Source organism: Limulus polyphemus, unplaced genomic scaffold (genome assembly GCF_000517525.1).
Source record: "Limulus polyphemus unplaced genomic scaffold, Limulus_polyphemus-2.1.2 Scaffold1380, whole genome shotgun sequence".
In the NCBI taxonomy this organism is placed as follows: domain Eukaryota; kingdom Metazoa; phylum Arthropoda; class Merostomata; order Xiphosura; family Limulidae; genus Limulus; species Limulus polyphemus.
The window spans coordinates 100201-124203 of NW_013666990.1; the positions used below are offsets into that span (position 1 = coordinate 100201).

The 24003-nt window shown below is 35.0% G+C and overlaps 1 protein-coding gene across 1 annotated transcript in view; it reads left to right on the top strand.

Annotated features, from left to right (window-relative positions):
* LOC106463332 (CAD protein-like) overlaps positions 1-24003 on the top strand; it is a gene marked incomplete at its 5' end in the record, with an annotated part of 157695 nt that overhangs the window by 98312 nt on the left and 35380 nt on the right. Inside the window, 4 exons of the mRNA XM_013923351.2 lie at positions 1685-1798; positions 2838-3018; positions 8866-9104; positions 20535-20612. Of these exons, the coding sequence (XP_013778805.1) occupies positions 1685-1798; positions 2838-3018; positions 8866-9104; positions 20535-20612 (612 nt within the window). The remainder of the gene's footprint in view (positions 1-1684; positions 1799-2837; positions 3019-8865; positions 9105-20534; positions 20613-24003) is intronic.

Consider the following 24003-nt stretch of genomic DNA (forward strand, 5'->3'; position numbering starts at 1 on the left):
TGTGCTGTCCATTAATCATTGACATTTATCACCAACAAGTCAGAGACACCTACTATAAAGAATTCAGCCCCTATACCAAAACCAGACATGACATAGTGCTTGTTTAGTTCTATTGGGATCAGTAGCTGTTTTTGTAGTTTGTATTTTTTAACTTATCTGTCAATCTTGCTTTCTTTTGTTGTTCATTCATTTCTGGGAAAATATTTGGACTGTGAAACACACACACACACACTTAAAAGCTTTGAATTATTAGATTTCAAAGTTCATAGATTGATGTCCAACAAAAAAGACTTTCAAAGTGAAATTGAAATATTACCAGATGAAGTGGGTGAGAATTTCTTTTTTAAATACTATTTTCTTATCTTTTGATTTTCTTGCGTCATTATTTTTTGGTGTTTTTGGTTTTTATTGCATTTGCTACATTTAATAAGCTGCCATCTTTCACTATTACTTCCATCATTTTGCCATCTTTCACTGTTAGTTCCATCATCTTGCCATCATTCACTGTTACTCCTATCATCTTGCCATCTTTTACTTTTACTCCCATCATCTTTGTTCACATTATACTTGCTGCACATTGTTATCTTTATTTACATCACAATTTTCAACACTGTTACTACATCTCAAGTTTTATAAGGCCGGATTATTTACAGTAGATATCTGAGACTTGTTGGCAATAAATTTCAACTATAAAGAAATAGCAGCACAGTCCACTTGTTTTGAAATAGTATATTAAAAATAAATCATACATATATACAAATGTTTATTACACTGTTGGTTACCACAGTTGTCTCCAGAGCTTTAAATAATTGTCTCATTTTTGTCAAAGTCTATGCAGGCTGGTTCAGTTACTTTAGAACATAATTGAAAAGATGAATTATTCATCTCTACTCCATTGTTACAATGCAAACTGTGATAATTTCACTTTAAAAATTGCCACTACATACTCTTTATCAATAAACTCATGATCACGCAGTCTAGATCTAGAACTCATTAATAATTTTTTGACATGTAGTTATATTCCAACAGAAGTCTAAAACATTCCACGCAGTATGAGATATTCTAATGCACTAATACTCAAACCAATAAGAAACTCAGAAAGGTCTAGCAACATGACGCTATAATCTCACTATAGTAAACACATGCTAATTCATAACTGAACTACACAACATATGATTTGTAAACATGTTTGTAAGCAAATGTACCATAAAATATCACTTCTAAAAAGAACTAATATGACATTCTCACTGTATAAACTAGCTAAATCATGATGCTCTCATTAAATCAAACAGTCATGCATATCTAACACTACTATAATTTTAATTCAGCTTTTGTTGCTGCAACATTATTAGCTTTATTCATGTCACAATTTTCAATATTTTAATGTGTTGGTCTTTCATAGGTAGGGTAACAGTAGTTCCATGATAAGAAACTGGAAACATTATAATCATGTATTTTGTAAACTACATTGGTTTTAAGCTGTTAAGAGTAACATTGTGATTTTGTGTTTCAGTTTGCAAAAAAACATCTTTCAAGCATTATCTAAGTTAAAAGTATTAGAAGTGATGTGTGATTTGTACCTAGCAAACCTTATACAAGATCGTTTGTTTTCAAAACCTTTACTAATTATTCAATAAAGACTTGAAATTTATAAATTTAAGTGTCTTTTTTATCAATATCTTAGTTACTGGTGCCTCCTGGCTATGGAGAGAATATCTTAAGCCAAATGCTACCTGATGTAGAACGCCCACATATAAACCTTACTCCTGGATCCCAGCAAGCAATGCCCTCACAAAAGGTTTTTATTCATTATTTTCATTGTTTGTGTACCTTTATACTTGAAAATCTTTATTAAAGTTAAAATATTTTAATATTAATAATTTTTGTGTATAAGCTAATAGCACCAAAGATTTAAAAAGTATTGATTGATTTTTAAAGTTCTTATTTAATTGATGAAATTAATATTTGTTTTAAGAAGAGATAATTCATCCATATTCAAGATTATTTTCTACATTTTTTTAAAATTCATCAAATTATCATGACGTTGCAGTTTAATTAGTGTATCGAGTGTATTCCAAGTACTATCTGTTCCTGAATATTTTAAAGTCATGAAGTTTTTAGGTAGTGTAAAAGTGTGTGTTTTACTTTGGATGTGGTTCAAAATATTATCTTCATGAATATTTTAAGGTGTAGGTAGTGTACAAATGTATGTTGTTTGGAATATTATCTCTTCAGAAATATTTTAAAGTCATGAAGTCTTTAGGTAACGTACAAGTGTGTGAGTTACCTAGGACATGGGGCGAATATGATTTCTTCATTATTATTTTAAAGTGGAATAAATTCAGTTACTCATTTTGTAATTACTTATGGTAAATTGTTAGTTTTAGGAACTTGCATATTTTATGCTCTATAAACATTTCACAAGGCTTTGATAACAAAGTTGAAGGATATTTTTTATTTTAAACATTATTTTCTAGAGTTTGAGAAAATATGAGTTTGAAGAGTAGTTTTTATTTAAAGGTAAACAAGTAACTATGTTTAAAAACCTCTTTAAAAAAATGTTTTGCTAGGTTTACTTGATCTCATCAGGTGGCAATCTTTGAACAGAAGGGTTTTTATGCAGAAATAAAAAGATTCTTTAGATTAAAAAATTCTTCCTATAATTCAATCAAGTTTGAAGAATGTTTTTTTTTTAAAAGATTATTTAAAGATTTTTGTCAGTAAACAAGTATAGTGGAAAATATATATATGCATTATTTAAAGATTTTATAACAAACACATTTGAAAGATCTTTCTTATCTAGATAAGATTTCCAAAATGTTTTTATAAAATTGTAGGTTGTAGGTTCACATTCTGCTTCAGGAAGAACAACACCCATTCCACTAGCAGTCCCTCTTGACACACCCGTTTTGCCTTCAGAACATGTACCTTCTCATCAACCTCCCGTAGGAGATGCCCTCCATTTAGTAAATGGAACCACTTCTGTTCATAAGGATAGCTTCAAGAATCTTGCTTCTGGTAATTCATTTGTTTTTTTCACAACCACTTCTTTCAATACTGTAATTTTTATTTCTCAAACTTTATTTTAAATGCTATCTGGAATAAAAATGGTGTTTTTAAGGAAACTAGGAATAATACGTTCAAGTTTTTTAAAATAAATTACAATAGAGTATTTCTAAAGATAAAACTAAAGCACAATTATCTGATTTTCATAATAACTGGTGATTTGTGGCTCTAGTACTTAGGAAGACATGTATTGACTTGTAGAGAAGTGAGAGAAGACTTGGAGTGGAATTTAGTCACACATTTAACTGATCTGTATAATTGTAGGACTGTAGAAAGTTCAAAGTTAAATAAGTAGATAAATTGTATTTAAATAAAAGAAAATTAAAATAATCCTTGTTTGGAAGTAAGCCTGTGATTGTTTTTGACGTGCAACTAAGAGGAAGGATACATACACGACCAGCAAACTTCCACAGTGCATCTTGCCTCTCTTTCACATTAGAAATGAAATTTGTTGTAGCTGACCAATCAGAAAATTGGATCACAACAATTTTTGAAATGTTTCTGCTCCATGTGACAGTCATACAGCAGTCCCACAAACAGAAAATAAATAAAACACATTACAACTATCCCATGAAACAGCAGATAGTTTCCGATAAGGTACTCTCCCAAGATTAACCTCAGCCCATCAACATTCTACCCTTATAACTTGGTAGCTCGTATGTTGAAGTCTGGACTGAGCATGGCATCAAATCATGTCCCCCAGTGGGGGGCTCATCTTTTGAATTTCGTTCATCTGTGGAGACCTTTATTTGCCGATGTGTGGGTTCTCCAAGGGATACATTATCCCCTTTCTCTCCCTTCCTCCATTATCTAGTGTTCCTGTTCCCTTCCCTTCTCCTCGGGATCCCTCGAAACGCCAGCATCTGTCTGAGGTAGTTCAGGACCTCATCACACAACAGGCTATCAAACCCACTCCACCAAGTTCATGGGGTTTTACTCCCGCCTGTTTGTGGTTCCCAAGAAGACTGGGGACTGGCACCCTGTCATTGATTGATCCCATCTCAATCAGTATGTTCACACTCCTCACTTTACCATGGAGACATACCTTTCTCTTTGGTGGGCATTTTCTCCAGGCCTTTGGATGACCAAGGTGGACATTTCAATGCTTAACTACACATTCTTGTGGCAGAGAGTTCCTGTCCATATATTCGGTTTGTCCATCTGGGGTTGTGTACCAGGTTTGCACCATACCTTTTGGCCTAGCCTCAGCACCATAAATGTTTTGTCGTGTGGTCCACTCTTTTGCTCAACATGTTCATGCCATGGAATTGCAACTTCTGTGTTTATATGGACGACTGGCTTCTTCATCCTCATTCCAAATGGGAATCACCCTGTCACACTCATCAGCTCTTGGCGTGGGTGGGCTGGTTGGTCAAATTGGAGAAGGCTTTCGTTTGTTCCACCCAATACCTTATACATTTGACCATTTTTTTCAACACATCTCAGTCGGGCTCAACCTTCTCCTCTCTGGCTTCATTCTATTGAATGGTCCATTCAGAAAGCCCTATCTGTTCCCTCACTTACAGCTCACAAGGGCCCATATGCAGTTTCATCAAAGGGTCCTTCACGATCAATGGAACCTGGCCTGGGATCCCTTGGATACTTCTGCATCCCTTCCCTCATCCCATGTAGATGATCCCCATTGGTGGTTGAACTGGACCAACATGTTAGCGGGGTCCTGCTTCCTTCTCTGCAGCCAGATTTACATCTGTTCACAGATGCATCCCTTCAGGGCTGGGGTGCCTGGTTGGATCACCAAGAGGTTTTGGGTTATTGGTCTGTGGAGAAGAGTTCTCTTCACATCAATGTTCACGAACTCCTGGCTGTTTGTCAGGTATTGGATCATTTTCTTTCTCTTGCCAGCCACCAGCTGGTTATGATCCATTTCAACAATTATATTGTGGTAGCTTATATCAATCACCAAGGTGGCACCAGGTCCAGATCCCTGTGTACCATGTGCTTTCAATCTGCATCCTACCGTTTTTGGTGGCTCATCTGCATCTGGTTATGCCCCATATCAATGCCTTTGCCAACACCCTCAGTCACAAATTACCTTGGTTTACCCTCCTATCCATTTACTTCATCGGGTGGTCTCTCTCATCCATGCCAATCCATGCCCAGTCCTTCTAATTGTTCCTTATTGGCCTGCTCAACCTTGGTTTCCTCAGTTTCTCCAACTGCAGGTTTTCTCTTCCCTTCTGTCCCGACTTGCTTCATTAACCCCAGTCACCAGTGCTCCATTCCACACCATCCGTCCTCCATATTCACGCCAGGCTTTTGTCAGGTCCTTGGCATATAGCCCATTCCATTTGCCCTTCTTCTTTAGCCGTTTATCAATGCAAATTGAGTGTTTATCACTCCTGGACATTGACTCGGGGTTTCCAGGCTTCTCACCCAATAGTTGCCTGTAACTTTGAGTTTCTCACATGGCTCTTTGAGAGGGGTTCTTCAGTGTCCTCTATTTGGTGGTTTCGGTTGGCGTTATCTCATACCTTCCGTTTTTTCCATTTCTGCGTGGTCTTTGCTTCCTCTGTCCTTTCCATGTTGAGTTGTTCCTTCTTGTGTCCTTTGGCCGCCAAGGCATCCAGTGCTCCCGGACTGGTACATTAATGTGGTCCTTCACACCCTTACTTTACCTCCATTCGATTCTCTGTCTATGTGTTCCCTCTTTCACCTCTCTTTAAAGCCCTTTTTCCTCCTCCTTCTAGTCTGCGAGCATCGTAGGTTGGATATTTTCATCTTCAACATTACCAGGACCTTGTAGTACTCCTCCTACCTTATCCTTTATCTAGATCGTGATTTCCTTCCTAAGACTTTTGCGGCTCAAGAAGGTCAGTCATCCTTTTCCCCTATCTACCTATCCTCTATATCTCATCACTACCCTCATTCTGATCTGGATAGACTCCTCTGTCCTGTCTGTGCCCTCTGTTATTATATTACACGGCTTCCTTCTGGGGTCCTCATTCCTGCCTTTTTATCTCTTGGCAACCTTTCTTTTCCTGTGTTCTTTCTCCGGTTACGCTGATCAATTGGGTTTAACATTTGATCCAATTGGCCTATTCCTCCTTGTCTCCTTCCCAGCATGATCTCTTTCATGTTTCCTCACATCAAATCCACCACCTTACCTTCTCCCGTGCCTCTCCTCTTCATTGGCCATTGGAAGAGATTCTACGATTGGGCATGTGGATGACTCCATACACGTTCATCTCCCACTACCTATACCACATCGCTGTTTCTGCTATCTCAGGGTACTGCCTGCCACCTGTGGCTATTCTACAGACTTTGGCATGGCTGTGACAAGAGTTAAGTCCATACTAATTCTTTCTTTTCTTTCAGTGGCCCCTGGTTCAGCTTCACTTTGAATCGTATTCTGTGGCGTATGGTGCTTGAGCAGGTATTCTGTCTGTACTCAGAATGGGTTCCACTTAGACGGCTATAACCATTTGCAGACATCTTGCAATCAAATCTGCACTGGAGCCATGTTGATTCTTATACATTTTCCATGGCTATGTATGCTCCCCCTTGAGATCGGGTGTTTCACAAATATCACTAGAGTGTAAATTCTTTGTCATAATATGCCTGTTCCGGACCATACCATCCATGGATGGCATGGGTAAAGCAGTAGGGGATTGATGCCCATCCCTGCCATGCCTAGAAGAATAAATCAGTGTGGTCTGCTTTTAAAAATAGGTGTTTGTGATCAGCCATTGCACTGTCTCGGGTGTTGCAGTCCCTCTGGACTCTTTACTGCACTTTCCCCTCTTTCTTCCAGTGGAGCACAGGAGTCCTTACCACTTACCAGTTCCAAGCCATGGAAGCAACCTGCTGGATGGATTACACAAAGATGGCTATAACCATTCAGTTCAGAGTAGGACAGTGGTGTTCTGCCAGTGGAGAAGGAGTTACAAGATCCTCTGGATGAGTAACTAATACCTGCAGTTGAGACACCCAAATGCAGTTCACCCCTCTGATTGGATGCTTTCCTCCTTCCCTCGCGTGAGTGAGGTTATGGAGATCGAGTGAACCAATCACATAAGTCCTCACACAGGTTTCAGTTTGTCCATCTTCCCCTCTCAACTTGTCTTCTGTGTTGTGGATCACAGAAGGTCTACGTGGCCTGTTTCTCTTTCTGTCCTGGGTTTTCCCTCATTGGGTGACAAGGTTGTTACTGACCTGGGATTGTTTCAGGCTGGTTTCATGGTTGTGGGGGTTGAGTGCATGCAATGGACTTCCCTCGGATTCTGGATGATACATTCCTGGATCCCTAGCATTAGGCTACCCTGTGAAATCTTGGAGTCAAATGTTAGGTACCCTCTTGACTCTGGGACTCTTGCAAGGATGTCAGTACCCAGCGAGTGAGGTTTTGGATGTAGTTAACTAACCGAGTACCGTCTATCATGCCCTAGCCACTCTACACCATGGTACACATCCTCGCTTGCCTACTTTCCATTGTGGGATTGAGTGATTCTTATTTCTGTTTAAGATTACATTGCTAAACTATCCTTTCCCATGTGGATGTGCTCACTTTATGATCCACCATGTCTGGTCCTCCTGATCATATCGATGTTCCTGGCAAAGATATACCTGGCTCAAATGTCAATTTGACCGACCATTTGACCTCTTTGTACTCGATTAAAGTCCTTTGTGTAATCCATAAAACCTCCTGAATGCATTTCAAAAGTTTTTTGGTTTTTTTTTTCAGTAAAACCTTTTGGTTTATCTTTCATTTTCTCTACCCTATCTCAAAATAGAATCGGTCAATTTGACAGACCTTGTAACCACCAAAAAAAATAAAACTAAATTACCCATTTTTTTCTTTATGTTACCTAGTAAATAACTTAAATAGATCCGTATTTTTATATTTTAGTTACTTTTATAATAATAAATAAAGAATAAATATGAAAAACAAGAAATAAAGTACTTACCCAATTTTCTTTTGTCTTTCCCTCAATTGTCGAGGACAGTTAAGCCTGATTTTTTCATGGTAATGATAGTAATACACTTCATAATTTTTATTTAATTAAATAATGCACCAAAGAATATAGATTAATAACATGCAACAAGTAGACAAACTCCTTTAACTATCAAAATGTTTCTGTCTTTCTAACTGTGTGACACGAGCCTTTACAAATTCATCCAAGCTAGTCATTAACTTTCCCATGGGAACGAATCTTGTACTGTGAGTGAAATTGGTGAAATTCTATTCAGAATGCAATGTTATACAATACGTCATTTGATAGATGAAAACCTTGACTTTCTGTTGGTTATAGGTAATATATAATAAAATATAAGAGAAAACTATCAACAAATTGTGAAAGAGAGGATGTGAAACCAAACAAAATTGAAGACTATTGTTTGAGCAATAACGATTTTATAGAGTATTTTACGTTTAATTATATAGTTTTTTGAGGGGTGGTGGATGAAATAGAGAAAATGTGTCACTTGGGTCACACTAGTGGAAATTCAGGATTTTTTAAATATTTCCTTGTATAATTATGAACTTAAAACTTGTATACTATTAATGTATGGATTATTAGCTAAGATTTTATGTTATTCTAGTTGGTATAACATAAACAAAAAGTAGTTTAATACAATTTTGAATGTAAGACATTCTGTACTAAAGGATACCCAGGGCGATAGGGTTAAGCTGATTACTTTAAGGATTTGGTTCATATTGGTTCTGTATATTTAACAGTTGTTAAAGTATTCAGCTTTATGTGCCAATAAATTTTACATGGTAAGATTACAATTCAGCAATGAATGTGGTGATTAGACTGCATCAGACAAAACTGTTTTCAGAGATGTACAGTCAGATGTTCCAGGAGTTGGGAATGGCAGAAAGGTTCCGCCACATCACCCATCATGTTGATGAAGGAAGAACTCATGTACATCGCAGATATGAAAGTTTGGTACAAGATACCCAACCGTCATCAGGTTCAGGGATCTTACCACTTCCTGTGAAAGTAAAACTTCCTCAAATACAACATGGACTACAGGGACAGCACATTCTTAAAGCCAGTATGTTTTCCCGAGATCAGGTTTGTTACATGTTTCTCTAATTATTACATATCAAATATCTAGCTATACAATAAAAATGGCTAACAATTTGTGTGGCCATCTAATTTATAGTAGACATTATTCTCAATAGGTTTAAAAAAAAACCACCCTCACAAATAAATATTATTATATTTGATAAGTAGTATGTATGTGTGATTCTTTGTTGTTAACTTTCCCTACTTCAAGACGTTAAGAACATAGTATAGCAACAGATTATGTGTACAAGATCATCTGTTTATTTTTATATCTTCAATACCAGATTATGTGACAATAGTACAAGATCATCTGTTTATTTTATATTTTCATTACCAGATTATGTGACAATAGTATAAGATCATCTGTTTACTTTTATATCTTCAATACCAGATTATGTGACAATAGTACAAGATCATCTGTTTATTTTATATTTTCAATACCAGATTATGTGACACTGGTTTAAGATCATCTGTTTACTTTTATATCTTCAATACCAGATTATGTGACAATAGTACAAGATCATCTGTTTACTTTTATATCTTCAATACCAGATTATGTGACACTGGTATAAGATCATCTGTTTATTTTATATCTTCAATACCAGATTATGTGACACTGGTATAAGATCATCTGATCACTTTCATATCTTCTGTATCATATTATGTGACACTGATATAAAATGATCTGATTACTTTCAATACTAGTTTTCTCTCTATTTCAGTTAATGATAACTTCTGAAAATTACAGAATTGATGAAAAACAAGACAATTGTATGTTTTACAAATACATCATTTATTCATGACCATGGTTTCACCAGTAAAGGCATCATCAGGTCGTGAATAAATGATATATTTCTGAAACAAATCATATGTTTTTCCTCAATTTTATAATTATGGAGTTTCACTAATTACCGAAAGTTTCAAGTATCAATCCTGAAAATTAGTCAATTGATTAATGATGTTGAAATTAAGAAAATAATGAGTATGTTATACATTACGAGCAATATAAGTATATTTATACTTTCAATATAGTAACTTCAAATATACGCGAACTGGCGTCAGTAGAATTTATAATAGGGTTTTGGGGTAAGTCTATGCTTTCAGGTGGGACAATATATGTTCAATTGAGGTCATAGCCAATTAATTTGGTTTCATTTGAAAGCACCATTACAGCTGACAAAACTTATATTCCAATACAGTCTTACCATGTCTTGCACAAAACTATCTTGATCTTCTTTCTGCCCTGTCAGCATTGCTGAAGAATTTTAATGCTCAGCTCACTAGTGTATATCCACAAATTTTGTCCCACTTTTGAACATGTATATAGTATGTGACTACCTCCACCAATAGTATTGTGCCACCTATATTGGTGTGTCTAGCCCCCTCTGATTTTCCTGCTCGGTTCTCACTTTCTCGATTGGCACAACATTGTTAGATGTGTTTTTTTGCATGTGATTACCATTTATGATTGTTATTGTTATGATTTATTATTGACAATGGAAGTTCCAGTTACAGTAGACAATGCTTCTGGTATGACTTCAGGTTTGACTTTATCTGCTGAGGAGATGCAGGCCTTAATTTGCATGGATGTAGATTCCTGTGTTCAGCTAGTGATTTCTTCTTATTTTCAACTTGACAATGTTTCTGAGGATGCATACAATCAAGGAGAAAAATTTGGATTCACTTTCTCCAGCACCTTCTGTCACATTCTACATCTTTTTTTTACAGCTAGTTAATTAGGTATGTGGTATATTACACGTTTCCTTTTCTCCTACCTTGTGAATGTCATCAGTCAGATTTTATTATCTCCATCACCGAAGTGAAGAAGGTTATGTTTCCACCCCGTGTGTGTCAGCAAGAATTCTCACAAATGGTTGAATAGATTTGGATGAAAGTTGGTATACATTTAGACTATGACCCAATTTAGAAGTGATTAATTTTTGGAGTATCAAAGCAAGGTCACAGAAAATAAAAAAATCCATAACTATATACACGGGGACTGATTTTTCACACTATTTGTGCACTATAACTCAGTCAAAAATGATAGGATTTTGCTGAAAATATATAGAATATTATTCCTCATTGTCCTGCCAAAAATGGTCCGTGTCCATTGATAATGACAGACAGCAGACACATTTTCATATTTTTTGAGGGCCGAATATGATCAATGCTGTGAGAGGTATGCATTCTACTGAGTGCCCTTCTAATGCTATTAATGTTACCAGGATCTTCTACCATACCTTATGTTGTTCTATATACAGACTGGTCCTTCTTCCCTAAGACCTCTTAAGACAATTATTTAAAGTTCTGGATACAACTGTGGGAACCCACGGGGTAATGTAAGTGAATCTATCGCACATTGTACAGTAATAATAAACAGAATAAGGAAAAATATTTTGTCGTGTCAAATAGATTCTAAAGTAACCGAATCAGCCTGTGTGGACTTTTGACATGAAAAAATAATTATTTAGAGTTTAGATACAACTATTAAAATGAGTGGATTGTGTGCTATCCATTTATTGTTGATATTTATCACCAAGAAGTCACAGTCACCTACTCTAACAGAATCTGGCCCCATAGAGCTAACCAGAAGGAACAAACAAGTTTCGTAATAAGTTTGTAATTACTTCACATGTCTTTACAGTGAAAAGGAAAAATTACATTAAAATAAAACTAATCTTGAAAATGTGGCATTCACAATGATGGAAACATCACTTACCACAGGTTTTGACCCTTTTAAAGTAGAAACTTCAGAACTGCTATCATAATTCACATTCTCCCTGCAGCTAACAAAGAAACTGTAAAAATCTGGAAGTGTATGGTGGTCTTCATGTGACAGATGTAGAGTAGTCTCACAAATAGTACTACTGGACATAATTTAGCTATCCAATGAAACAGTAGAGTTTCAGTGATGAAACCATACTACAGAAAGTAACACTACTAAGATCAAATTAGAACTTGACCTTGGTTTCAGTTTCTTGGTGTCTCGGGTTTCTTTGATCCTTACATTTTGTTCATTGATGAAACTATATATTATTTCAAAGTTCTTTTTCTCAACATTTCTGTCATGTTCTTAGACTAGATGTTTGAAGAATTACCAGTATTAAGCTGCAGATGCTATTTTAACAATCCCAGATAATCACATCCACATTGACAACAAATGTATCAATAACCAACGTAAAAGAATTGAAGTTTGTTGATCTGTCCTTTATCTTGAAAATATTCTCCAGTCTTAACACATTTCTGTTTTTAAAATGATATAATTGTAAAAGGGATAATAAAATCAGTTTTTAATGAGTTATTAAATTTTGTTAATAAATCTCATTTCAAATTTGACAGCAGTTAAAAATATGATGGGCTCAAATTTAGCTCCCACTCTAGTAAACCTTTCTTTTATGTTATCATGAAAAACAATGTCTGAGTAACAGTCCAGAGCATTTTAAAACCTATTAGATACCATAGGTACCTTAAAAACACCTCTGTTATTTGTAAGAAAAAATAACATGTATTTAAACAAACATCATGTTTGTAACAAGTTTACAACTGAAGAAAATAACTAAAGTTTGTCCTTTTTTACATCTAGATATTAACAATTTTGATGATTGTTTAAAAATAGGAACATATCATTAACCAATGTACACAGGATTGTATGGTCATGTTAGTTTTATACCTGTTAAATATAGGGTCAACAACTAAATATTTTATAGGGTTTATCCTTATTTCTGCAAAGAAATAGGAAAATGTGAAAATGGTTTTTGTCTATCATTATTCAAAATGGTTTTTAAATGATATGTAAGAAATTGAGATATGGTGTTCCAAAACTGTTCTAAGGCAGTTTATGTTTGAGAATTAAAATAAAAATATTTTGAAACCAAACTATCCTCAAATTTTAGGGTAAGCAGAGCTTTAAAATCTGTGTTGAAAACAGACAAGTTCTTCAAGACAAAGGAAAGAATTAATAAACTTTAATATTGTTTATCGATGTGTATAAGATTATGTGAGAATCATGTGTCAATTAGCATATAAAAAATTGTCTGAAGCCTAATGCTGGTATTTCTTCAAACATCTCGTCTGAGAATGCAATGGAACTGTAGATGAAAGAACTTTAAAATGATGTATAGTACCAATAGCACGTAAGGATCAAAGAAATTTTAACCATCAATTGGAAATTAATGTTGATTACTAATTCATCAGCAATTGAATTCTCTCTCAAAATGAAAATTAGAAGTTAAGTAAAATGTTTAAGTTTTGTACGTAATAAATATATGTACTATGGGAGAATGAGATGTTTGGTATTTGGATGCTACAAGTACTGTAAGTTACATAAAAAAGTTCTGGTGCATTAAGTAATTTTATTGCCACTTCATGGGCAAGAAAAACTGTTACCACACATTTAGTACAGTTAGCATGTCCAGCAGTAATGTTGTGATAACAGTTTGAATTATAACTTCATTTTAGCATTGGATTAAATATAGCAGGCAAATTTTTGCTCTCTTTGGTTAATTTTTGTGTGTAATATAAAACAAAATGGAGTATAGAAATATTTTGCCACATTTGAAATAAATCATTAACCATTTCAAGCTCAATTTTTCTATCCCTGAATAATTCAGACCAAAGCTTTATGTAAAATTTTCTTTTACCAACATATACTATTCTTTAACATAAACATTAATGATATTAGTTCAGTGCTTTTGCCTTTAGACAACTCTGATAGGGTGGTCTTTATTTGCAGATAAAATTTCAGGTTAAAAATTCTCAAGCTCTCACTAATCCCACTAATTACAAATAAACATTAAATGTCAAATTTCATACATTTTGAGCCATATTTAGAAGTTGCTCAGTTAGGTTGAAGTTCTAGACTGCACTGACATGATGTAATATGTAGTGTGTTATATAAAAACATATTTGTTATGCAATATAAATGATTCTTTCTTTGTTATGATGGCATTATACTCCTAAATAAGGGCCACTTCTCTTTCAGCACTGTCATTTACACATTCAGGTTTTGAACTGTCTGTAGTGTCACCCTATAGTCCTCTCTGAACTCCCATGAATTGGGACCATAATCAAGAAATGTAGATGGAATTTTCAGGCAGTTGAAGAAGTCCGTTGTGTTCTTTGTGATGAAATTTTCAATTTCCGACAAGGTACCTTACTTCTCCTTACATACATAGCTTTTCTCTTTCAGTGCTTCCCTCTATTTCCAACATTTTTTTGAATGCCACAAGTTTTTCACTCACATATACCCCTTGATTCACATAGTTTAACTGATTCTTGCATGCAACTTATCATGTGACAAACATCACCAATAGTAGTACCACATAATTATGTGACTCCCTCTATGCTATTCTACTTAACTATCACTTCGAGTTTAGGCAGAAGCGGTAGTTGACAATAAGGAGAGAAGTATGAGTAGAAATAAGTACCTGTCAGAAATGCATTTTCACTGTAGGAAAAGTATAATCCTACAAAATACCATACTTCCACTCACATACATAGCTAGAATCCCACATTGAATAAATGGAGGGTCCAGTGAGAGGGAACCCTCTGATAAGAGAATTATACGTAGGAGACCACAAAACTTATGTGTCAAGATGTGACAGATCCGGGCAGAAAGTTGTGACAAGCACATTCCAATGGGAGAGCAAATGCTTAGACAATGATCATAACCACATTATATTATAATTTAAATCTCCCTGATCAACATAATTTGGGTAAAATAAGGGATATGCTCCAAGATGTAGAGTGACTAGGGTGAGACAAACCGCACACAGCAAGTCAGCTGCATCCAAAACTTGACAGACGTGAACCAACATCCGTGCGGGAATAGGATTAGGATCATATCATCAGTAAGTCAACTACAATCCAAAACTTAACCACCGAGAACCAAAATTCATTCAGGTGTAGGAAAGAGGATCATATAATTTTCCCCCTCATGTTTAGCCAGTTGGAGGGAGAAATCCCACCAACGTTCTGGGAACAGGCCAGATGTGAGTAGAGTGAAATAACATGCATATATAGGGAACTCAAATAAAACAGACTGGAACCACCTTAAATTCAGTAACATCCTTAGTATAAAGGTTCAGGGCCATTTTCATGTTCAGAAATTCGACTGCCTGCATGCTTCCAATCATCAAAACCTGTTGTAGAAAAAGTCAAGTTTATACTAGAAAATAACAAAGCAGTAGACTGAAGTAGTTGATAGTGAACATAATAACCATTCATAATGAACAAATTCACCACTATGCAATTCATGTTTAAAAGCAGAATGCGACAAATACCTTTTCTGACTCTATAAATGCATTTGGAATTCTTGAAATCACAGTCACGATTCTGGCATAATGAAGGACTGTTACTAACCCAAAAAGAACACAACTCATTACTAATAGGATGGCACAATGCAGGATCAGTTGATGGATTTGTTTCAGTAGAAATGCTTGTTGCTGTTGTCAACAGTGATGCTTCCGATATTACCTTGTGTTGATAATGATCTGCATCATCAGTAGATGATGAAGCAGTAACTTTCTTATCATTATCTTTTTCACCAGGGATAAAACTTGTTGATGCAAATGATGATGATGGGACTGATTATACAGAATTTTGTATTTGAAAAAGTAAAGTCACTTTTGTTAACTTACTATTCTTTTTTTTTTTTTTTTTCGTTTTGCAGCACCACTTTGATAGGACCACTTGTTCATTCTAACAATATACTGGGGTAATCACAAAAATAATGTTATTTGATAAAAGATAAAGTTTTACAAGCTAAAATGAATATTACAAAAGAGTTGAGAAAATGGCAAATGTGCAGCTGCTAACTGATATTACATAAGTGAAATTAAAGAAACATACAAAAATATGAGATTTCAGCAATAGTTAAGATGTGAAAACATTAGGTTTTATTGGATCTAATAAACAAGAATAATAGTTACTTTAAAAATTACAGAAATCTACAAAATGATAGCTTTCATCTCAGTATAAGTATAAAATACAGAAATTAATTGTCTTCTTGAGAATTTGGCTCAGACAGCAGAAACAAACACAGTTTAGCACATCACTTGAATTAATTATATTTTCGATGGGGACTCCTGGAAGGTTTGGGGCCCTGGGTTACAGCCTAGTTAGCCTGTGCCTTAAGACAGCACTGTGGGCAGAGTGCAGGTAACCCAGTGTGTCGCTCTGCACTGAAAACAACAACATACTTTATCTCCATACAAGCTATATGTTTTTTGTTTACATTTTCTCTGACATCAAACCTTCAGGCAACTAAATTGAACTTGCAAATAGTTCTGGCTCGAAATTATTTCACCATTTTGTCTTCTATCAGAAAAATTCTACCAATAAAATGCCTGAAGTCTGTGATGTAATTTAATTAATACCATAACTATTATTACTTTTATTAAGGATCTTAAATATTTTTAAACAAAATAACATGAGCTCACAAATGGTAAAACACAACAACTTAATGAAGTAAACATAAAGTTACATGAATGTTATTAAACACAGTTATGAAAATAAAACAATATATATATAAAAGATAAGCAACTAATCTATAATTTTTAAAATAAGCTGAAAGTAAAATGAGTAAAATACATTTATCACAAATATTCTCCAGTATTTCATTCGTTGAATAAGAATTATTTGAAAAAGTTTGACAGAAATGGGCAAAAGGTGAATAATAACGGAGTTCAAATGGAAGAAACAATTAAGATAATTATTTTAACAATAAAAGCATTGTTGTAAATAAGAGGATGAATAAAGCACTTTTACTCTATAATGTTTGACAGTTCAAGAAATATAACTTTTTTATATTAATAATAATAATGTACAAACATAGTTAGTGTATGCTGTATTTAGTTTGCTCCATTAATTTGTTGTGTTTCACACTTTTTTGTTAACACTTTGTAGATGGTCTTCTACATTTATTCATTACTGCATGATTCTGTGTTTTATTGACACTATCAGTCAAGGACATAGATGTGTTTTTGCCACATAATGGTTTTCCATATTTATGCATTACTACCTGTTTTTGTGTTTTATTGACACTTGGGTAAGAATATACTCATTTTTGTCACATAGTGGTTTCTACATTTACCTATTACAACCTGTTTTGGTGTTTTATTGACACTATCTTTCAAGGCCATACTCATTTTTGCCACAAAATGGTTTTTTACATTTATCTATTACTGCTTTTGTGTTTTATTAATACTATCGATGGATAAATTCTCCATCTTAACCAAATGAATTCCTTCTGAAGATAGCCATTCTTGTATAGGCATGTTACTATTCTAATATAAAAATTCTTTAATTAAAGTTTCACTAGACTTTTACTAAGTTTTTAAGAAATGATCCTTAGTTACTCTATCTGAATTCTGATGTATTAGTAATTAACTTTTGCAGTGGAAACTTACCCAAGTGTATAGGAATAGTTCTTTGTCAGTGAAAGAGTGTGTGAATTGGGAAGGGGAATAAGGTTTTTTTTTTTCCAGATTTCTCCTTCCCTGTCATTTGATGTTTTTTAAAAGACTTGTCATTTTCTTTAATGTCCTTTCACTGTAGTTTCTCAAAGATTTTGTGAAATATGCTAGTCATGCCACCTAATAAGTGGACATTAAAATAAAGATTATAGTGGTTGTATATAAAGATATTAGTACTGACATGATGGTTTTTTCATAAAGGTCAACCAATTTTCAGAATGAAGGTTCAAGGTACTGCAGAGTTTGAATCCATTTTATTCTTTTCTTGTTGTCATACTTTGTTAAGTGGTAGTTTTGTTTCCTTATTATTCTAAATTGTCCAATTGACCCCAAGGCCATGTTTCAATAATGTCTTTAAAGTTGATAATGAATGTTACACAAAGGTCAAACAAATTTATCATAATATTTCTTACAATCCTAAGTGAGTTATGTAGTTATTAGCTGTAGTTTGCTTAAGTTAAGGGTAAATATCACACAGAAGTCTATCTAGTTTTTCATACTTACTTATTATCAAACATAACTGAATTATGACCCATGGATTGTAACTAGTTTTTAAAAATGAATCCCTAAGGGTGTTATTGAATGTCACAGAAGTCAAATTAAGATGTGTTATGAGCCATAGGATGTAATTAGTTTAAATGAAAAGATGTCCTCGAGGTTAATGGTGAAGGTCTCAGAGGGTAAAAAAAAAATTCTTACATTATAATATCAGATCTGTTAAAATGACATATATATATGTGTGTGTAGATAAACTCAAGTTGAAGGTTAATAGTGCAGGTCACAGGGAGATAAAAAGTTTCTTGGAGTATAATATAAGATCTGATATAATTTCTTATATATATGTAGATAAATTCTAGATGGCAAGGTCACAGAAAGACCCATTTCATATTACTGTTTCATTTGTAGCAAGACCTGGTGTAATAACAAAACATACATTGAAAGCAAAGATGATTTATAAATTGACTAGTCCGGGTTAAGACCCAACTCACTAAATCATCTTTGTTTATGTGGTAAATGCTTGGATATCAGAATGTCAGGTGATATTATTTTAACTCTTTATTGCTTGAAGTAAACACGTTATTCTTTTTTTTAGTACCAACCAAAGCATTGGTTGTTAAATAGATAGATTGTTCAGAGAGTTGTGTTCACAGTTTATATTAAATTATGTCTGCTATTAAACATTCAGCTTCAAAAGTTACAAAATGGATATTTTATTATTTTATTTTAGTAGTAATTTTCCCCTTATTGGAAACAAATGTTACAGGATTATACTGTTTTACCTGTCATTTGCAGTTATGAATTATGCAAAAAAAAATGTGTGTCACAACTAGAATAGAGAGTGCGTGTGTGTTTTTTTAAGTACATTGTCCAATTGCTTTCTACTGAAATTACTATCGCTTATGATAACTTCGCAATTAGCTGTAATACTGCCAGTTCTTTTATTTTCATTTCAAATAACTCTAAACATGTAGTAATTCAAGTTTATATACTTCAATTTGAAGGGTTTTTTCCCTAAAAGCACACAAAGCAGTCATAGCTTGAAAAATTTGGCTAAAGAAAAGTGTAGAGATAGTGTAGTGATAGCTTGTATAACAAAATTTAGCTGCTTTAGATATAACATAGTCTGTATAATGGATCTTAACTCTGTTCGTCAAAACTATCTTCAGTGATGACCTCTGTAATAAGGTTTAACCCTGTGTTAGTCTTCCGGGGACTTCTTGGACCCAAATATTTTGTAAACATCAGTGCCGACAGATGGAAGCACATACATGTTTGTTGTTCTCAGTAGCTTCAGTATTTGACTAGTTTGTGTTAAATTGTTACACTTAGTTTAGGTGGAAAAAAAGAAACAAGTTGTAATATTCAATGTTCATTTATTGATTAATAAAGGAAAGGAGTTTCAGTGTTAATTTTTTGTTTCCAAAATAATAGTTTATTGTTATTTGTATATTTTTAAATTATTTTTTTTATGATGGAGTCTGATCGAACCCAAGAGAATGAGTATGGAATTTTTTTACAGAAGACTAACACAGAGTTAACTGCTTTAGATATAACATAGTCTGTATAATGAAATTTAACTATTATTCACAGCATATCTTCAGTGATAGCCTGTGTAATAAGATTTAACTGCTTTAGACATAACATAGTCTGTATAATGGAACTTACCTCTGTTAGTCACAAAATATCTTCAGTGATAGCCTGTATAACAAGGTTTAGCTGCCTTAGATATAACATTAACAAAGTTCTGTCCTGATAAACCACATCACAAACTTTGTAGTGGACACTTATCTGGTTCTACAAGCAAGTGGGAAGAACTGTTTGGGCTTGTTTTTCAATGAGGCATTAGTTGTAAACCTGATTTTAAAATTTTGAATGAAATATTTGATATAAACTTACGATCAAACAAATTTTACCATAAACTTTTCCTTGTTTTTAATGTTGTAAATTGTTTCATAAATATTTAGCAGTATTTATATTATAAGGCTGGTCACTTTATCAGGTAAGATATATCTGATTTATTTCTCAAAGATTTCTCAGTGTGTTTGCTTATCATACAAAATTGGAAAAATCTGAATATAACAGGTGTAAATAAAGAAATTATCCTGTTGCTTTGTATTTTGCCAGATAACAAAATAAAACATGACTATGAAATTACAAATTCAAGTTAAGTATGCATTTATGTATGTGTGTACGTAAATATATATATATATATATATAATAAAACTGATGTATTAGTATTTATCTTTTGAAAATGTCATATTTAAAAACTGAACAAATGCCAGTTGAATAGATAAAGTTGAGTTCCTTTTTTTAACATTTTGAGTTTGCATTTACTCTATAATAAAATAACTTATTTTTGTGTGTTTCACTTTTATTCCTTTTGCAGTTAAAATACTTTATTCATTATTTCATTTGCCTTTTTTTGTTTTGCAATGTTACATCATTTCAATTTCTTTTTCAGCTTCATGCTCTTTTCAACATAGCTCACACATTACGTTTGTGTGTCTCAAAAGATAGACCATTGGATCATGTGTTGAAGGTAAAATTTTGTTTTCTTAAGCTTCCAACCACAGCAGATTTCTCAAACATGCACATTGAGGTTGTAAGGAAAAATGTTGAATAATCATGCACATTACTGAATTACAAGGAACAGCATAAAACAAACATGCACATTGATCTTGTAAGGAACAGTGTAGAACAATCATGCACACTAAGGTTTAAATGAACAGAATAGAACAATCATGCATATTGAGGTTGTAAGGAACAGTGTAAATCAAACATACACGTTGAGGCTGTAAGGAACAGTGAACATAAACATAGAGGTTGTAAGCAACAGTATAGAACAATCATGCTCACACAAAGCTATATCGACTTTGATTTGCCCTCTAAGCATTGTTAAAAATATTTTTGCTAATAGAGCACCAGTCTATTATACCCCTTTATTTTTGTGCCATTTCAGAACATGTGCATATCATGTGACTACCTTTCACCAATCATACTGTGTCACCTATACTAGTCTAGGTAGCTACCTCTACTATTCTAGCACAATCCTCACTTTCTTGATTGACATTACAGTGTATAAACATGTGTTTACCTTGCTCCATGTGCTTGCTTTTGCATTGTGATTGCATTTCAGCCCTTCACCAGTTTAAAATTAAAGCGTTTGCTTTCAATTGTTAGTTTCATTTTTCGAAGAATTCTTCCATAATTTGATTCTAATTCGAAATATGAATTCAAATTTTATGGTTGTGGATGGCAAAGTTCACATCAATATTGAGGATAGTAATGTCATTTGTCCCCCACAAGGTAGGTTGACAATATCTACCAAGGATGTTCAAGCCTTAATTTGCAGGGAGTTGGACACTTTTGCTCAGCAGTCAGTTCGTTTTCCCTTTCCACCAGAACAAGCTTCTGAGGAAGAATTTATTCACAGTGAAGATAATTTGGACTATTTTTTCCAGCCCCAACCTTTTTTGGTTATTCACATAATACTGACAGTCAGGAGAGTTTGCTGACCTCGCTGCTTCTACACCTTAATGATCAGGTATGTCAGATGTTTTTCTTCCCTCATCTGACATCCGAATTCATGCTCAACATTTTGCTAATCAATTGCTGTTAGGTGTGGGTATGCCCTGTCCCTCTCAGGTTGATGGACCAATATTTGTTGGCTTACCAGCAGCCTCAAATACCTTTTTAGATTCCCAACATCTGAATCTTCTCGAATCTGGGGACTTTGATCCACTTTGATACAGGGTCACATCGTTTTCTTTGTCTCATCCATGAGGGCTGTGTCTTTCAGTTCTATGCACTGCCCTTTGGTCTCTGGCTTCAGCTCCTTATGCGTTCTGTTGAGTAATTCACCCATTTGCTCATCATCTTCACTTGCTGGATCTTCAGACTCTTCCTTACATGAACGACTGGCTTCTGCTTGCCTCTTCTCGGGCTCAATCACTCTCTCACCTCTGATTACTTCTTTGAGAAGCTACACGGGTTGGGTTTCTTATAAAGTTGGAGAAGTCCCTTCTAACCCCTACATAATTTCTTATTCATTTTGGGGTTCTCTTCAATTACCAGCCTTCTCCACTGTGATATGGACTGGGCAGTCATGAAGGCAGTACATTCGCCTTCTCTCAGTGTGTGAGAGGTTCTGTATTTTGCGAGGATAATGCAGAGGAATGGGAACCCTCACTGTGATCATTTCCCTGTCGACCACCATGCAAGGTCAACCCTGATCCCAGGAAGGAGGAGGATAAGATGATCCAAGGAATTTGTGGGAGAAGTTACACTGGTTGATGATGTCCACTGAAGGGAATGCATATGTGCCTGACTTAAGGGATGGGAGCTTCCAAGGAAGCCCAGGTGATGCTCATCTCTTCACTGATGTTTCCTTAGTATGCTGGGGAGCTTTCCTTGAATCCAGGGGGATTTTGGGACAGTGGTTAATCATGGAAACTACATTCCATATCAACCTTCTCGATCTTTTGGCTGTTCATTGGGTTATGCCTAATTTCTTCCTGCTCCTCCAGGGGTGGGTGGTGATGGTTCATTCCAACAATTCCACTGTCATCTGCTGTATCACCAAACAAGGGGAAATCAAGTACTAGTCTTTGTGTTTTCAGACACTCCACCTCCTGTACTTGGCCCACATTTAGAATTTAACCATCTTAATATGTCATGTTCCCGAAATTTTGAATCTGGTGGCTGGCTGCTTCTCTTGTCTCAACCAAGTTCTACCTATGGAGTGGTCCCTTCATCCTCAAGTATTTCAGTGGGTGTGTTCTCGCCTAGGAACACCACATATAGATGCATTTGCCACTCACTGGAATGAAAAACTATCTTCTTTTTTGGTCTCCTGTTCCACACATCTCAGTTCTGGAGGTGGATGTGTTCAGGCAGGATTGTAGTGGCCTTCATCTATATGCTTACTCTCTTCTCAGACTAATCTCCAGGGTCATTTCCATCGTCCAGACCACTCCTTGTCATGTTTTGCTAGTTGCTTCATATTGGTTGTCTCAGATGTTGTTCCCTCTGCTCTGACCATTACTGGAGCCCTTACTTCTGTCCGGATTACTCCTCCAACAACTGCGATTAGATGTATTTCATCCAGGTGTCACCAAACTCCATCTTCACATGTGGCTTTTGTCTGGTCCTTCGCCTCAGCTCAAGGACTCACTCGTCGTGTAGTGTCTTTCTTACCTGTACCATTCGACCTTTGTCATTGCCTGTGTACCAGAGATGTTGGTCTACCTTCAGGTGGTAGACCTTTCGCTGTGGCATCCTTCCTTCCAGTTCTTCTATTCTTCATCTGTCTCAATTCTTTATCTGGTTGTTGATCAGGATTTGTCCTTGTTAATGGTTGCTAGTTCTCAGGATGCTCTGTTACAGACATTCCATTCTCCCGATTTGTAAATCTTTCATTTCCCTAATTATTTTCTCCTTCTCCATTCCTTTCCCCTTATTCATCCTCCACATCCTTTTGTTCTTTTAGATTGGGATCTCATTGTTGTTCTTCATACCCTATATGGTTCTCTTTTGAACCCATTGATACATGTTTCTCGTACCATCTTTCCATTAAGATATTTTCTTCTTCTCCTGGCATGTGGTCATCGTCATTCCTATGTTTATGTCTTTAAAGTTTCCCTTATTCTTTACTATTCCTCTTATGTCATATTTTATCCAGATCGGGCCTAACTTCCTAAGACAGCTGCCACTCGTAAATGTTGTTTCACCTTTTCTCCCATTTCCTTAATGTCTGTTTCCCACCTGTGCTCACATTCGGATCCAGATCGTCTTCTCTGTCCTATGCGTTCCCTGCAATTTTATGTATCTTGTAGTGCCTCCTTTTCTGGCTCCCATTCCCACCTATTTATTCCATAGAATCCCTCTGTTTCCCAAGGCCTATATCCTGTTACCCTTACTAGCTGTGTTCA